Below are 17,118 nucleotides of genomic sequence, written 5' to 3' on the forward strand. Positions count from 1 at the left end.
GTGGGGAGAGGAGGGACGGGCAGGGAGGGAGGGGAGTGAAATGAGGGTCAGGGAAGGGGTAGGGAGGGGAGGGAAGGGGATGGAGGGAGGGGAGAGGAGTGGAGGGAAGGGAGGGGAGGGGGGAGGGGGAGGGGAGAGAAGTGGAGGGAGGGGAGGGGAAAGGAGTAGAGGGAGGGAAGGGGAGGGGATAGGAGTGGAGGGAGGGTAGGGGAGGAGCGAGGGGAGGGGAGGGGAGGGGGAGGGGAGTGGAGGGAAGGGGAGAGGAGCGGAGGAAGGGAGGGGAGGCAAGGGGAGGGAGGGGAGGGGAGGGGAGGGGATGGGAGTGGAGGGAGGGTAGGGGAGGAGCGAGGTGAGGGAAGGGGAGGAGGAGGGGAGTGGAGGGGAGGGAAGAGGAGGGGAGCGGAGGAAGGGGAGGGGAGGGGAGGCAAGGGGAGGGAGGGGAGGGGAGGGCAGGGAGGGGAGGGGAGGGGATAGGAGTGGAGGGAGGGGAGGGGATAGGAGTGGAGGGAGGGTAGGGGAGGAGCGAGGGGAGGGGAGGGGGAGGGGAGTGGAGGAAGGAGAGGCAAGGGGAGGCGAGGGAGGGGAGGGAGGGGAGAGGAGGGGAGGGGAGGGGAGGGGAGGGAAGGGGAGGGGAGCGGAGGAAGGTGAGGGGAGGGGAGGGGAGGGGAGGGGGAGGAGTGGAGGGAGGGGATGGAGGGGGATGGCAGTGGACAGAGGGACAGGAAGCCAGCGGGGAGTTTGCTGAGCCAGGGCTGGAGTGAGGACCCGCAGGTATTTGAACCCAGTGGCCCTGGAGGGGCCCTGGACGGGCAGTGTGGGTGTGCCTCACTGGGGGGGGGGGGCTTAGCTTGCCGCCCATTTCGGTATTGTTTTGTTGGATCTTGCTGTGCAGCACATGGCCATCGTGCCCACCCACAGAACAGCAGGGGGCGCTCTGCGCTGCTGGTGACCGGGCCAGGGGAGGGGGGGGGGGTTGGGGAGATAGCGGGATTGTCGGGGGGAGGGGGGGTTTGGGAGATAGCGGGATTGTCGGGGGGAGGGGGGGTTGGGGAGATAGCGGGATTGTCGGGGGGAGGGCGGGTTTGGGAGATAGCGGGATTGTCGGGGGGAGGGGGGGTTTGGGAGATAGCGGGATTGTCGGGGGAGGGGTGGTTTGGGAGATAGCGGGATTGTCGGGGGGAGGGGGGGTTTGGGAGATAGCGGGATTGTCGGGGGAGGGGTGGTTTGGGAGATAGCGGGATTGTCGGGGGGGTGGGGTTTGGGAGATAGCGGGATTGTCGGGGGAGGGCGGGTTTGGGAGATAGCGGGATTGTCGGGGGAGGGGGGGTTTGGGAGATAGCGGGATTGTCGGGGGGAGGGGGGGTTTGGGAGATAGCGGGATTGTCGGGGGAGGGGTGGTTTGGGAGATAGCGGGATTGTCGGGGGGAGGGGGGTTTGGGAGATAGCGGGATTGTCGGGGGGGTGGGGGGTTTGGGAGATAGCGGGATTGTCGGGGGGAGGCGGGGGGGGGGGGTTGGGAGATAGCGGGATTGTCGGGGGGAGGCGGGGGGGGTTGGGAGATAGCGGGATTGTCGGGGGGAGGGGGGGTTTGGGAGATAGCGGGATTGTCGGGGGAGGGGGGGTTTGGGAGATAGCGGGATTGTCGGGGGGAGGGGGGGTTGGGGAGATAGCGGGATTGTCGGGGGGAGGGGGGGTTTGGGAGATAGCGGGATTGTCGGGGGTAGGGGGGTTTGGGAGATAGCGGGATTGTCGGGGGAGGGGGGGTTGGGGAGATAGCGGGATTGTCGGGGGGAGGCGGGGGGGGGGTTGGGAGATAGCGGGATTGTCGGGGGGAGGCGGGGGGGGGGGTTGGGAGATAGCGGGATTGTCGGGGGAGGGGGGGTTTGGGAGATAGCGGGATTGTCGGGGGGAGGGGGGGTTGGGGAGATAGCGGGATTGTGGGGGGAGGGCGGGTTTGGGAGATAGCGGGATTGTCGGGGGTAGGGGGGTTTGGGAGATAGCGGGATTGTCGGGGGGAGGGGTTTGGGAGATAGCGGGATTGTCGGGGGTAGGGGGGTTTGGGAGATAGCGGGATTGTCAGGGGGAGGGGGGGTTTGGGAGATAGCGGGATTGTCGGGGGGAGGGGGGTTTGGGAGATAGCGGGATTGTCGGGGGTAGGGGGGTTTGGGAGATAGCGGGATTGTCAGGGGGAGGGGGGGTTTGGGAGATAGCGGGATTGTCGGGGGGGTCGGGGGGGTGGGGTTTTGGAGATAGCGGGATTGTCGGGGGGAGGGGGGGTTTGGGAGATAGCGGGATTGTCGGGGGTAGGGGGGTTTGGGAGATAGCGGGATTGTCGGGGGGGTCGGGGGGTGGGGTTTGGAGATAGCGATATTGCCGATTGGCAGGACTAACCCTCCCACATGCTGGATGGGCCGATTGCCGTGGGCAAGGCCATAGCTCCCACACTAAGTTGTGGGTCGTGTGTTTCTGGTCCTGTACAGCTGGAGTTGGAGAAGGATCGTCTGGTGGCTATGCAGACGCAGCTGACGGTGAAAGTTTCCGAACAGCAGCCACTGCGGACCTCGGTGAGTAGGGTTTGGAGGGCGGGTGAAAACCAACATTATAGGGCAACGTATTCGCTTCCTGGGGTCTTTGCGGAAGAATTCACAGCAACACATTGCCAAAGGTTTAACGATCACACGACACATTACCGGTTCATCCCCCGAACACAACTGGTCGGGGTTTTATTGAGTCTTGTAACGGGCTAAGCCACTCCCCACTCAAAGCTGTGAGCATCCTCGCATGTGCATACATTATACCCTCCTTCCCTCCCTCTTCTCCTTCCACCCATCGCTCCCTCTATCCCTCCCTCCCCTTCCCTCCCCTCCTTCCTTTCCTCCCTCACCTTCTTCCCTCTCGCCCCTCCTTCCCTTCATCACCCTCTCCCTCCTTCCCTCTATCCCTCCCTCCCTCCCCTTCCCTCCCCTCCTTCCTTCCCTCCCTCCCCTTCTTCCCTCTCTCCCCTCCTTCCCTCCATCGCTCCCTCCCTCCTTCCCTCTATCCCTCCCTCTCTCTGCCTTCCCTCCCCTCCTTCCTTCCCTCCCTCCCTCCCTCCTCCCCTCCTTCCTTCTCTTCTTCTATCTCTCCCCTTCCCTCCATCGCTCCCTCCCTCCTTCCCTCTATCCCTCCCTCTCTCTGCCTTCCCTCCCCTCCTTCCTTCCCTCTCTCCCTCCTCCCCTCCTTCCTTCCCTTCTTCCCTCTCTCCACTTCCCTCCATCGCTCCCTTCCTCCTTCCCTCCCTCCCTCCCTTCTCCCCTCCCTCCCTCCTCCCCTCCTCCTCTCCCTCTCCTTCTTTCCCTCCCTCCCTCCTCCCCTCCTTCCCTCCCTCCCCTTCTTTCCCTCCCTCCCCTTCTTTCCCTCCCTCCTCTCCTTCCCTCCTTCCCTCCCTCCTTCCCTCCCTCCTCTCCTTCCCTCCATCGCTCCCTCCCTCCTTCCCCCCAACCCTCGGTCTGTCAACTTCCCTCCCCTCCTTCCTTCCCTCCCTCCCTCCCTTTCTTCCATCCCTCCCTTCCTTCCCTCCGTTTGACCACTGCATACCTCATCCCCCCGCAAACCCAATTGGCCAGGGTTTTATTGAGTCTTGTGAACATCACGTGATTGGCTAAACCACTCCCAACTCAACAGCTCGACAACTATATTAAACCACACTGTAAATCAAGTGCCCTCAGCTGTTTGGTAAGGACTCTGGGACCCTCAAATCCAGCCCCTCGAGCCTGCTCCTCCATTCAATAAGATCACGGCTGATCTGATCTTGGGCTCGGCTCCACTTCCCCGCCCGCTCCCCGTAACCCTCGACTCCCTTATCGCTCAAGAATCTGTCTATCTCCGCCTTAAATATATTCAACGACCCAGCCCCCACAGCGCTGTGGGGCAGAGAATTCCACAGATTCGCGGGCCCTGCGGGAGAAGTCTTGCGTTTATTTCCGAGTAATTAAACGCGGGAGAAAGTTGCCGAAATGTTTGCGAAGTTTGTCTGATACGCACCGCTCACTGTCACCCTCTCTGTTCCCTCTCTCCCGAAGAAGGGGTTGGAGAGCGTAGCGAAGGCCGTGCCTGTATCGTGCAGCACGCCGATATTCTCGGACTTGGTCAGGTTCGGTGACTCATCCGGGAGGGACAGCAGGGAGCCTCTGTCCCTATCTCGCCAACGCCTCTGGGAGAAACATAGCGCTGGCTTCTCAGGTAACATCGCTCTGACCACCATGGACTCTCTGGGGAGCGTGCGCGATATTGCGGGGGGAGGGGGGAGGCTGGTGAGAACGGGCTCCCAGATGAGTCGGGATAACTGGTTCATTCTCGGGTTGGCGATCAGTAACTAGTGGGGAGCCGCAGGGATCAGTGCTGGGGCCCCAACTATTTACAATCTATATTAACGACTCGGAAGAAGGGACCGAGTGTAACGTAGACAAGTTTGCTGACGATACAAAGATGGGAGGAAAAGCAATGTGTGAGGAGGACACACAAAACCCGCAAAAGGACAGAGACAGGCTAAGTGAGTGAGCAAAAATTTGTCAGATGGAGTATAATGTGGGAAAGTGTGAGGTCATGCACTTTGGCAGAAAAAAATCAAAGAGCAAGTTATTATTTAAATGGAGAAAGATTGCAAAGTGTTGCAGTACAGCAGGACCTGGGGGTGCTGGTGCATGAAACAGAAAAGGTTAGTATGCAGGTACAGCAAGTGATCAGGAAGGCCAATGGTATCTTGACCTTTATTGCAAAGGGGATGGAGTATAAAAGCAGGGAAGTCTTGCTCCAGTTATACAGGGTATTGGTGAGGCCACACCTGGAGTACTGCGTGCAGTTTGGGTTTCCATATTTACGGAAGGAGACACTTGCTTTGGAGGCAGTTCAGAGAAGGTTCACTCGGTTGATTCCGGGGATGAGGGGGTTGACTTATGAGGAAAGGTTGAGGAGGTTGGGCCTCTACTCATTGGAGTTCAGAAGAATGAGAGGTGATCTTATCGAAACGTATAAGATTATGAGGGGGCTTGACAAGGTGGATGCAGAGAGGATGTTTCCACTGATGGGGGAGACTAGAACTAGGGGGCATGGTCTTAGAATAAGGGGCCGCCCATTTAAAACTGAGATGAGGAGGAATTTCTTCTCTCAGAGGGTTGTAAATCTGTGGAATTCGCTGCCTCAGAGAGCTGTGGAAGCCAGGACATTGAATATATTTAAGACAGAAATACAGTTTCTTAACCGATAAGGGGATAAGGGGGCGGGCAGGGAAGTGGAGCTGAGTCCATGATCAGATCAGCCATGATCGTATTAAATGGCGGAGCAGGCTCGAGGGGCCGAATGGCCGACTCCTGCTCCTATTTCTGACGTTCTTATGTCCCAAGGGGCTTCACAGCAGAGTTATAAGATGAAACAGGTAAATTTAACACCGAGCCGCATTAAATAGAAATTAGCGCAGGTGACCAAAAGCTGGGTCAGAGGTCGGTTTTAAGGAGCGTCTTAAAGGAGGAGAGAGAGGTGGAGAGGTTTAGGGAGGGAGTTCCAGAGCTTGGGGCCCAGGCAACAGAAGGCACGGCCACCGATGGTGGAGCGATTATAATCAGTGATGGTCAGGAGGGCAGAATTAGAGGGATGCAGACATCTCGGGGGGTTGTGGGGCTGGAGGGGGTTACCGAGATAGGGAGGGGTGTAGGGGCTGGAGGGGGTTACAGAGATAGGGAGGTGTGTAGGGGCTGGAGGACGTTACAGAGATTGGGAGGGGTGTAGGGGCTGGAGGGGGTTACAGAGATAGGGAGGGGTGTGGGGGCTGGAGGAGGTTACAGAGATACGGAGGGGTGTAGGGGCTGGAGGGATTTGTAAATGAGGATAAGAATTTTGAAATCGAGGCGTTGCTTAACCGGAAGCCAATGTAGGCCAGCGAGCACAGGGGGTGATGGGTGAGCGGGACTCGGTGCGAGTTAGGACACGGGGGCAGCCGAGTTTTGGATCACCTCGAGTTTACGTCGGGTAGAATGTGGGAGGCCGGCCAGGAGTGCGTTAGAATAGTCAAGTCTGGAGGGGGCAGAGATAAATGGGATTCACTGTCATGGGGTCTGTATAAAGGGCTTCACTTGATAACGGATCATTTCTTTTTAATCCAATGTATTTCCTACCTTATTTGACTTCATTCTTTCCTGTTTAGATATCAACCCTAGTTTGGAATATTATAAAATTTTCAATGTCCGTCCTCCCTTAACCTACGCTGCATTGATCAGATGGGTGAGTATTTCAGACGTGTTAATCTCACCAGAACTCCCTCAGGTCTGTTCCAAAAAATAATCACTGTAACACTGGTATACCCCACACACCTCACTGTAACACTGATATACCCCACACCCCTCACTATAACACACTGATATATCCCACACCCCTCACTGTAACACTGATATACCTCACACCCCTCACTGTAACACTGATATACACCACACCCCTCACTGTAACACTGATATACCACACACCCCTCACTGTAACACACTGATATACCCCACACCCCTCACTGTAACACTGATATACACCACACCCCTCACTGTAACACTGATATACCCCACACCCCTCACTGTAACACTGATATACCCCACACCCCTCACTGTAACACTGATATACCCCACACCCCTCACTGTAACACTGATATACACCACACCCCTCACTGTAACACTGATATACCCCACACCCCTCACTGTAACACTGATATACCCCACACCCCTCACTGTAACACTGATATACCCCACACCCCTCACTGTAACACACTGATATACCCCACACCCCTCACTGTAACACTGATATACCACACTCCCCTCACTGTAACACTGATATACCACACACCTCTCACAGTAACACTGATATACCCCACTCCCCTCACTGTAACACTGATATACCACACACCCCTCACTGTAACACTGATATACCCCACACCCCTCACTGTAACACTGATATACCCCACACCCCTCACTGTAACACTGATATACCACATACCCCTCACTGTAACACTGATATATCCCACTCCCCTCACTGTAACACTGATATACTTCACACCCCTCACTGTAACACTGATATACCCCACACCCCTTCCTGTAACACTGATATACCCCACACCCCTCACTGTAACACTGATATAACCCACACCCCTCACTGTAACACTGATATACCCCACCCCACTCACTGTAACACTGATATACCCCACACCCCTCACTGTAACACTGATATACCCCACCCCACTCACTGTAACACTGATATACCCCACACCCCTCACTGTAACACTGATATACCCCACACCCCTCACTGTAACACTGATATACCCCACACCCCTCACTGTAACACACTGATATACACCACACCCCTCACTGCTGGTTCAGGTTAAGACCTATTGTGCTGGGGCTGGCCTTGTTTGTTTGATGAATGTTGCATCGAGTAAGATGCGTTACCTTTGGGCTGATCCCTCTGTCTCTCTCACAGGCTATCCTGGAGACGGCCGACAGGCAGCTGACACTGAATGAAATTTATCACTGGTTCACTCGCTCGTTTGCCTTTTTCCGCTACCACACAGCCACTTGGAAGGTCAGGGCTTGCCTCTTGCTATTCTCCTGTTGCTGTTCGTAGTCTGCGTGTGCCGCTGTTAAACCTTTGTCTCAAAGGCCGTCTCTCGAACAGGTGTTCCGATGAAGGAGCTAATATTCTGGATCCTGAACTACATCCCGAAGGGCGGGAGATGCCTGTGGGTGGATTGTTTTAACGTGGGGTGACCGTTGCACACCAGCCACCACACGGGGCTTGACAGAGCGAGGTCTGGGTCCAGGGGCAAGGGTCAACCAGGACGACTGGAGACCTGCTCTGCTGCACGGACCCAGTGCGCGCACATATCGCACACAGTGTGGGCTGGGCCCGTGCTGCCCCCTGGTCCCTGGGCCCCAAACTCATGCCTCTCCTGGGCGCCCAATCACATCGCTCATCTCTCTCTGCCCCTCTCCCCCTCTCCAGAGAAGGTCCCGGCAGATGAGCAGCGAGAGATCGGGGGCGGAGGAGCGGCGAGGGATCGGGGCGGAGGAGCGGAGAGAGATCGGGGCGGAGGAGCGGCGAGAGATCGGGGGCGGAGGAGCGGCGAGAGATCGGGGCGGAGAGAGATCGGGGGCGGAGGAGCGGCGAGAGATCGGGGCGGAGGAGCGGCGAGAGATCGGGGTCGGAGGAGCGGCGAGAGATCGGGGCGGAGGAGCGGCGAGAGATCGGGGCGGAGGAGCGGAGAGAGATCGGGGCGGAGGAGCGGCGAGAGATCGGGGCGGAGGAGCGGCGAGCGATCGGGGCGGAGGAGCGGCGAGAGATCGGGGCGGAGGAGCGGCGAGAGATCGGGGCGGAGGAGCGGCGAGAGATCGGGGCGGAGGAGCGGCGAGAGATCGGGGCGGAGGAGCGGAGAGGGATCGGGGCGGAGGAGCGGCGAGAGATCGGGGCGGAGGAGCGGCGAGAGATCGGGGGGCGGAGGAGCGGCGAGGGATCGAGGCGGAGGAGCGGCGAGAGATCGGGGCGGAGGAGCGGCGAGAGATCGGGGCGGAGGAGCGGCGAGAGATCGGGGCGGAGGAGCGGCGAGAGATCGGGGCGGAGGAGCGGAGAGAGATCGGGGCGGAGGAGCGGCGAGGGATCGGGGGCGGAGGAGCGGCGAGAGATCGGGGCGGAGGAGCGGCGAGAGATCGGGGCGGAGGAGCGGCGAGAGATCGGGACGGAGGAGCGGCGAGAGATCGGGGCGGAGGAGCGGCGAGAGATCGGGACGGAGGAGCGGCGAGAGATCGGGGCGGAGGAGCGGCGAGAGACCGGGGGCGGAGGAGCGGAGAGAGATCGGGGCGGAGGAGCGGCGAGAGATCGGGGCGGAGGAGCGGCGAGGGATCGGGGCGGAGGAGCGGCGAGAGATCGGGGCGGAGGAGCGGCGAGAGATCGGGGCGGAGGAGCGGAGAGAGATCGGGGGCGGAGGAGCGGCGAGAGATCGGGGCGGAGGAGCGGCGAGAGATCGGGGCGGAGGAGCGGAGAGAGATCGGGGCGGAGGAGCGGCGAGGGATCGGGGCGGAGGAGCGGCGAGAGATCGGGGCGGAGGAGCGGCGAGAGATCGGGGCGGAGGAGCGGCGAGAGATCATGGCGGAGGAGCGGCGAGAGATCGGGGGCGGAGGAGCGGCGAGAGATCGGGGGCGGAGGAGCGGAGAGGGATCGGGGCGGAGGAGCGGCGAGAGATCGGGGCGGAGGAGCGGCGAGAGATCGGGGCGGAGGAGCGGAGAGGGATCGGGGCGGAGGAGCGGCGAGAGATCGGGGCGGAGGAGCGGCGAGAGATCGGGGCGGAGGAGCGGAGAGAGATCGGGGGGCGGAGGAGCGGCGAGAGATCGGGGCGGAGGAGCGGCGAGAGATCATGGCGGAGGAGCGGCGAGAGATCGGGGCGGAGGAGCGGCGAGAGATCGGGGGCGGAGGAGTATCGAGAGATCGGGGGCGGAGGAGCGGCGAGAGATCGGGGCGGAGGAGTATCGAGAGATCGGGGCGGAGGAGTGGCGAGAGATCGGGGCGGAGGAGCGGCGAGAGATCGGGGCGGAGGAGCGGCGAGAGATCGGGGCGGAGGAGTATCGAGAGATCGGGGCGGAGGAGCGGCGAGAGATCGGGGCGGAGGGGCGGCGAGAGATCGGGGCGGAGAGAGATCGGGGCGGAGGAGTATCGAGAGATCGGGGCGGAGGAGCGGAGAGAGATCGGGGCGGAGGAGCGGCGAGAGATCGGGGCGGAGGTGCGGCGAGAGATCGGGGCGGAGGTGCGGCGAGAGATCGGGGCGGAGGAGTATCGAGAGATCGGGGGCGGAGGAGCGGCGAGAGATCGGGGCGGAGGTGCGGCGAGAGATCGGGGCGGAGGAGCGGCTAGAGATCGGGGGCGGAGGAGCGACGAGTGATCGGGGCGGAGGAGCGGCTAGAGATCGGGGCGGAGGAGCGGCGAGAGATCGGGGCGGAGGAGCGGCGAGAGATCGGGGGCGGAGGAGCGGCTAGAGATCGGGGCGGAGGAGCGGCGAGAGATCGGGGCGGAGGAGCGGCGAGAGATCGGGGCGGCGAGAGATCGGGGCGGAGGAGCGGCGAGGGATCGGGGCGGAGGAGCGGCGAGAGATCGGGGCGGAGGAGCGGCGAGGGATCGGGGCGGAGGAGCGGCGAGAGATCGGGGCGGAGGAGTATCGAGAGATCGGGGGCGGAGGAGCGGCGAGGGATCGGGGCGGAGGAGCGGCGAGGGATCGGGGCGGAGGAGCGGCGAGAGATCGGGGCGGAGGAGCGGCGAGAGATCGGGGCGGAGGAGCGGCGAGGGATCGGGGCGGAGGAGAGGCGAGAGATCGGGGCGGAGGAGCGGCGAGAGATCGGGGCGGAGGAGCGGCGAGAGATCGGGGGCGGAGGAGCGGCGAGAGATCGGGGCGGAGGAGCGGCGAGAGATCGGGGCGGAGGAGCGGCGAGAGATCGGGGCGGAGGAGGGGCGAGAGATCGGGGCGGAGGAGCGGCGAGAGATCGGGGCGGAGGAGCGGCGAGAGATCGGGGCGGAGGAGCGGCGAGAGTTCGGGGCGGAGGAGCGGCGAGGGATCGGGGGGTGGAGGAGTGGCGAGAGATCGGGGCGGAGGAGCGGCGAGGGATCGGGGGGTGGAGGAGCGGCGAGAGATCGGGGGCGGAGGAGCGGCGAGAGATCGGGGGCGGAGGAGCGGCGAGAGATCGGGGCGGAGGAGCGGCGAGAGATCGGGGCGGAGGAGCGACGAGAGATCGGGGCGGAGGAGCGGCGAGGGATCGGGGCGGAGGAGCGGCGAGGGATCGGGGCGGAGGAGCGGCGAGAGATCGGGGCGGAGGAGCGGCGAGAGATCGGGGCGGAGGAGCGGCGAGAGATCGGGGCGGAGGAGCGGCGAGAGATCGGGGGCGGAGGAGCGGCGAGAGATCGGGGGCGGAGGAGCGGCGAGAGATCGGGGCGGAGGAGCGGCGAGAGATGGGGCGGAGGAGCGGCGAGAGATCGGGGCGGAGGAGCGGCGAGAGATCGGGGGCGGAGGTGTGGCAAATGAGGGTTTTGGGCCCAGGAGAGGCGAGGGCCCAGGGGGCAGCACGGGCCCAGCCCACACTGTGCGATATGTGGGCGCACTGGGTCCATGCAGCAGAGCAGGTCTCCAGACCTACTCTCGCCTCTCCTGAGCCCCCAATCTCTCTCTCTCTGCCCCTCTCCCCCCTCTCCAGCCCGTGGCTCTGTTGTGATCGTAGTCGGCTCTGGGTCTGCAGTTTGTGGTTCCGGCTCCCATTCCTGGGATTTGAGCGCAAAATGTGGTACCCGGCATTTGTGGGGGGGGTCGGTGGGGAGTGGGGGGAGGGGAGAGGGGGTTGTGCCGTCTTTCGGATGAGCTGCTGGACTGGGGCGCCAGTCTGCCTCTCGGGGGGCGGTGGGGGAGGAACGCAGAGGGTCCCAGGGCAGTGGTTTGGGGAAGAGTAACGGGCAGGACTTCTGTCTCGGTGTCCTGGCCAAGATTTAGCCCTCAATCAACATCATCATCATTGTCATGGGCAGTCCCTCGAGTGTGGTCAGTGCTTCGATGCTGGGGATGTTGGGCCTGGTCGAGGACGCTAACGTTGGTGCGTCTGTCCTCCCGGGGGATTTGCGGGATCTCGCGGAGACAGCGTTGGTGGTATTTCTCCAGCGACTGGAGGTGTCTACTGTACATGGTCCATGTCTCTGAGCCAGACAGGAGGGCGGGTATCACTACAGCCCTGTAGGCCATGAGCTGGGGGTGAGGTACCTACTGTACATGGTCCATGTCTCTGAGCCAGACAGGAGGGCGGGTATCACTACAGCCCTGTAGACCATGAGCTGGGTGGCAGATTTGAGGGCCTGGTCTTCAAACACTCTTTTCCTCAGGCAGCCGAAGGCTGCACTGGCGCACTGTTGGACCTCGTCGCCAATCAGTAGTTGCACTTACCACCCCAGTCCACCGGGCGGAGCAGTGGCCCACCGGAGGGAGCGATATGTTCGCGCCTAACCTGCTCACTCTGCTCTTGTGTCCTCCGCAGAATGCTGTGCGCCACAACCTGAGTTTGCACAAGTGCTTCGTGCGGGTGGAGAACATCAAGGGTGCCGTCTGGACGGTGGACGAGCTCGAGTTCCAACGGCGCCGCGGACAGAAAATCGGCAGGTATCAGATCGCTGCACGCAATATTGGGCGGGATTTTCGGCATTGCCGGGGCGGGAAAGTGAGCATCCGGGAACAGTGTGCCCCTCAGCAAACCATACCAACAACTGGTGTTTATATATCGCCTTTAACACAGTGAAACGTCCCCAAGGCGCCTCACAGCGGTGTTACAGACAAACAGATACATTTGACCCCGAGCCGCAGAAGTAGAAATTAGCGCAGGCGACCAAAGGCTGGGTCAGAGGTCGGTTTTAAGGAGCGTCTTGAAGGAGGAGAGAGAGGGAGGCGGAGAGGTTTTAGGGAGGGAGCTCCAGAGCTTGGGGCCCGGGCAACAGAAGGCACGGCCACCGATGGTGGAGCGATTATAATCAGGGGATGGTCAGGAGGGCAGAATTAGAGGAGCGCAGACATCTCGGAGGGTTGTGGGGCTGGAGAGGGTTACAGAGATAGGAGGGGTATAGGGGCTGGAGGGGGTTACAGAGATAGGGAGGGCTTTAGGGACTGGAGGTTATTACAGAGATAGGGAGGGGTGTAAGGGCAGGAGGAGGTTACAGAGATAGGGAGGAGTGTAGGGGCTGGAGGAGGTTACAGAGATAGGGAGGGGTGTAGGGGCTGGAGGAGATTACAGAGATAGGGACAGGTGTAGGGGCTGGAGGAGGTTACAGAGATAGGGAGGGGTGTAGGGGCTTGAGGAGGTTACAGAGATAGGGAGGGATGTAGGGGCTGGAGGAGGTTACAGAGATAGGGAGGGGTCTAGGGGCTGGAAGAGGTTACAGATAGGGAGGGGTGTAGGGGCTGGAGGAGGTTACAGAGATAGGGTAGGTGTAGGGGCTGGAGGAGGTTACAGCGATAGGGAAAGGTATAGGGGCTGGAGGAGGTTACAGAGATAGGGAAGGGTGTAAGGGCAGGAGGAGGTTACAGAGATAGGGAGGAGTGTAGGGGCTGGAAGAGATCACAGAGAAAGGGAGGGGTGTAGGGGCTGGAGGAGATTACAGAGATAGGGAGGGGTGTAGGGGCTTGAGGAGGTTACAGAGATAGGGAGGGATGAAGGGTTGGAGGAGGTTACAGAGACAGGGAGGGGTGTAGGGGCTGGAGGAGGTTACAGAGATAGGGAGGGCTTTAGGGACTGGAGGTTATTACAGAGATAGGGAGGGGTGTAAGAGCAGGAGGAGGTTACAGAGATAGGGAGGAGTGTAGGGGCTGGAGGAGGTTACAGAGATAGGGAGGGGTGTAGGGGCTGGAAGAGGTTACAGAGATAGAGAGGGGTGTAGGGGCTTGAGGAGGTTACAGAGATAGGGAGGGATGTAGGGGCTGGAGGAGGTTACAGAGATAGGGAGGGGTCTAGGGGCTGGAAGAGGTTACAGATAGGGAGGGGTGTAGGGGCTGGAGGAGGTTACAGAGATAAGGTAGGTGTAGGGGCTGGAGGCGGTTACAGAGATAGGGAAAGGTATAGGGGCTGGAGGAGGTTACAGAGATAGGGAGGGGTGTAAGGGCAGGAGGAGGTTACAGAGATAGGGGGGAGTGTAGGGGCTGGAAGAGATCACAGAGATAGGGAGGGGTGTAGGGGCTGGAGGAGATTACAGAGATAGGGAGGGGTGTAGGGGCTGGAGGAGGTTACAGAGATAGGGAGGGATGAAGGGCTGGAGGAGGTTACAGAGATAGGGAGGGCTTTAGGGACTGGAGGTTATTACAGAGATAGGGTAGGTGTAGGGGCTGGAGGAGGTTACAGAGATAGGGAGGGGGCGAAGGCCGAGGAGTGATTTGTAAACTAGGATGCGAATTTTGAAATCGAGGCATTGTTTCACCAGGAGCCAATCTCAATCAGCGAGCACAGGGGGTGATGGGTGATCTTTAAGTAATATTGGGTTAAAAACAGAAAATACTGGAAATCTCAGCAGGTCAGGCAGTTCAAACAGGGCAGTCTTGCTCCAGTTACACAGGGTATTGGTGAGGCCACACCTGGAGTACTGCGTGCAGTTTTGGTTTCCATATTTACGAAAGGAGACACTTGCTTTGGAGGCAGTTCCGAGAAGGTTCACTCGGTTGATTCCGGGGATGAGGGGGTTGACTTATGAGGAAAGGTTGAGGAACTTGGGCCTCTACTCATTGGAATTCAGAAGAATGAGAGGTGATCTTATCGAAACGTATAAGATTATGAGGGGGCTCGACAAGGTGGATGCAGAGAGGATGTTCCCACTGATGGGGGAGACTAGAACTAGGGGGCATGGTCTTAGAATAAGGGGCCGCCCATTTAAAACTGAGATGAGGAGGAATTCCTTCTCTCAGAGGGTTGTAAATCTGTGGAATTCGCTGCCTCAGAGAGCTGTGGAAGCCGGGACATTGAATATATTTAAGACAGAGATAGACAGTTTCTTAACCGATAAGGGGATAAGGGGGCGGGCAGGGAAGTGGAGCTGAGTCCATGATCGGATCAGCCATGGTCGTATTAAATGGCGGAGCAGGCTCGAGGGGCCGAATGGCCGACTCCTGCTCCTGTTTCTGATGTTATGATGCTGTGGATGGGTTCGAGGTCATCACCGCTTTTTGATTCTGTCACACAGAGAGCCAGAGACGAGATGGAACCTGCCCTAAAGCCCCGAGCGGCCCGAGGTGACCACCCAGGCCCAAAGTGCACTAATCCAGCTGGATGTGACGACAAGAGTGGAGGGGGGGGGGGATCTGACAATAACCCATCGTGTCAAACTAATTGAACTGGTTCCTGGTCAACATTGTGTTCAAGAGGAGGAAATTAATCCTGACTGGACAAAATCAGTCGTCCGTGATCCCGAACTGTATAAATAAAGGATCTGTATTCTGCGACGACCCTGTTATCTGTTGATCGATCACAGTGACTATTTGCACTAGCTTTTCGTGTATCCTGCCGCGCATGCGCAGCACTAGGCTCCGCCCCCTTTTGGAGCATGAGCAGTGCGACAGACCAGGAGGCCCGCGGGGAGCTCTGGCTGGATTTGCAATTTTTGCCACATTTTCACGGCAGTCGGTGGGAGAGAACACGTCGGAGTTACCGGGAGAGAGACTGGGGGGAGGAGCGGGGAGAGACTGGTTTTGGGGTGGGGGGGTGGGGAGGAGACAGGGGGGGGGGGGCAGAGAGAGAGAGACTGGCGGGGGGAGAGAGAGAGACTGTGGGGGGTAGAGAGAGAGACTGTGGGGGGTAGAGACTGGGGGTGGGGTAGAGAGAGAGACTGGGGGGGAGAGAGAGAAACTGGGGGCGGGTGGGGGAGAGAGAGAGACTGGAGGGGGTGGTCGAGAGAGAGAGACTGCGGGGGGGAAAGAGAGAGACTGGGGGGGGGGGAGAGAGAGAGACTTGGGGGGGGGGGGAGAGAGAGAGACTGGAGGGGGTGGTAGAGAGAGAGAGAGAGAGACTAGGGTGGGGGAGAGAGAGAGACTGGGGGGGGGGGTAGAGAGAGAGTGACTGGGGGGAGGAGCGGGGAGAGACTGGTTTTGGGGGGTGGGGTCAGAATGGGGGTGGGGAGAGACGGGGGGGTGGGGGGCAGAGAGAGAGAGACTGGCAGGGGGGGAGAGAGAGAGACTGTGGGGGGTAGAGAGAGAAACTGGGGGCGGGTGGGGGAGAGAGAGAGACTTGGGGGGGGGAGAGAGAGAGAGAGAGACTGGGGGGAGAGAGAGAGACTGGGGGGGAGAGAGAGAGAGAGACTGGGGGGGGGAAAGAGAGAGAGAGACTGGGGGGGGGTAGAGAGAGAGAGAGAGAGACTGGGGGGGAGAGAGAGAGAGACTGGGGGGGGGAAGAGAGAGAGACTGGGGGGGGAAGAGAGAGAGAGACTGGGGGGGGGGGTAGAGAGAGAGAGAGAGAGACTGGGGGGAAGCGAGAGAGAGACTGGGGGGGGGGTAGAGAGAGAGAGAGACTGGGGGGTAGAGAGAGAGAGAGACTGGGGGGGAGAGAGAGAGAGAGACTGGAGGGGGGGAAGAGAGAGAGAGACTGGGGGGGGTAGAGAGAGAGAGAGACTGGGGGGGGGAAGAGAGAGAGACTGGGGGGGGAAGAGAGAGAGAGACGGGGGGGGAGAGACAGGGAGAGAGAGAGAGACTGGGGGGGCGGGGAGAGGGGGGGGCGGAGGGAGAGCTGTTGGAGTGGGAGCTCTCCCCTGTCTGGAGTCATAATGGCTCGAATGACACTTTGCAAAGTCACTCAGAATTGGGCTGGGCAGTTCCAATTCCACATCCCAGAGAAACTGCTGGGTGTGGCTCACCATCCCAGGGGACCAATCAGCAATCAGGTCACATGATCATGGCGAGCCAATCGGGACATTTTCCAGTGCAGATAGCCTCGCCCTTAATCAATGTACAATCACATTCCGATTCCCAACATTGCTTAAAACTGCTCCAGATCAGAATGACAGAGAACAGTACAGTGTATTGGGGGGTCTGTGTACAGTACAGTGTATTGAGGGTCTGTGTAAAATAGAGTGTATCGGGGGTCTGTGTACAGTACAGTGTATCGGAGTCCGTGTACAGTGCAGTGTATCGGGTCTGTGTACAATACAGTGTATCGGGGGTCTGTGTACACTACAGTGTATCGGGGGGTGTACAGTATAGTGTATCGGGGGACTGTACAATACAGTGTATCGGGGTGTGTGTGTACAGAACAGTGTATTGGGCCTGTGTACAGTACAGTGTATCGGGGTCTCTGTACAATACCGTGTATTGGGGATCTGTGTACAGTACAGTGTATTTGGGGCCTGTGTACAGTACAGTGCATCAGAGGGACTGTGTACAGTACAGTGTATCGGATCTGTGTACAGTACAATGTATTGGGTCTCTGTACAGTACAGTGTATCGGGGGTATGTGGACAGTGCAGTGTATCAGGGTCTGTGTACAGGACAGTGTATCAGGTCTAGGTACAGTACAGTGTATCAGAGATCTGTGTACAGTACCGTACATCGGGTCTGTGTACAGTACAGTG

General features: G+C 59.8%; 1 protein-coding gene across 3 annotated transcripts in view; it reads left to right on the plus strand.

The window, feature by feature from the left end:
- The window catches only part of LOC139258358 (forkhead box protein P2-like), a 25,463-nt gene extending 10,630 nt beyond the window's left edge, over positions 1-14,833 (plus strand). For 2 of the 3 annotated variants that reach the window (XM_070874720.1, XM_070874723.1), the window contains exons 6-11: positions 2,481-2,564; positions 4,062-4,221; positions 6,179-6,255; positions 7,489-7,590; positions 12,063-12,184; positions 14,743-14,833. In XM_070874720.1, coding sequence (XP_070730821.1) covers positions 2,481-2,564; positions 4,062-4,221; positions 6,179-6,255; positions 7,489-7,590; positions 12,063-12,184; positions 14,743-14,773 — 576 coding nt within the window. In that variant the 3' untranslated portion in view covers positions 14,774-14,833. The remainder of the gene's footprint in view (positions 1-2,480; positions 2,565-4,061; positions 4,222-6,178; positions 6,256-7,488; positions 7,591-12,062; positions 12,185-14,742) is intronic. The other variant, XM_070874722.1, reaches the window with a different exon arrangement.
- The last annotated feature ends 2,285 nt before the right edge of the window (positions 14,834-17,118 follow it).

The sequence above is a fragment of the Pristiophorus japonicus genome, unplaced genomic scaffold, assembly GCF_044704955.1.
Source record: "Pristiophorus japonicus isolate sPriJap1 unplaced genomic scaffold, sPriJap1.hap1 HAP1_SCAFFOLD_942, whole genome shotgun sequence".
Lineage (NCBI taxonomy): Eukaryota > Metazoa > Chordata > Chondrichthyes > Pristiophoridae > Pristiophorus > Pristiophorus japonicus.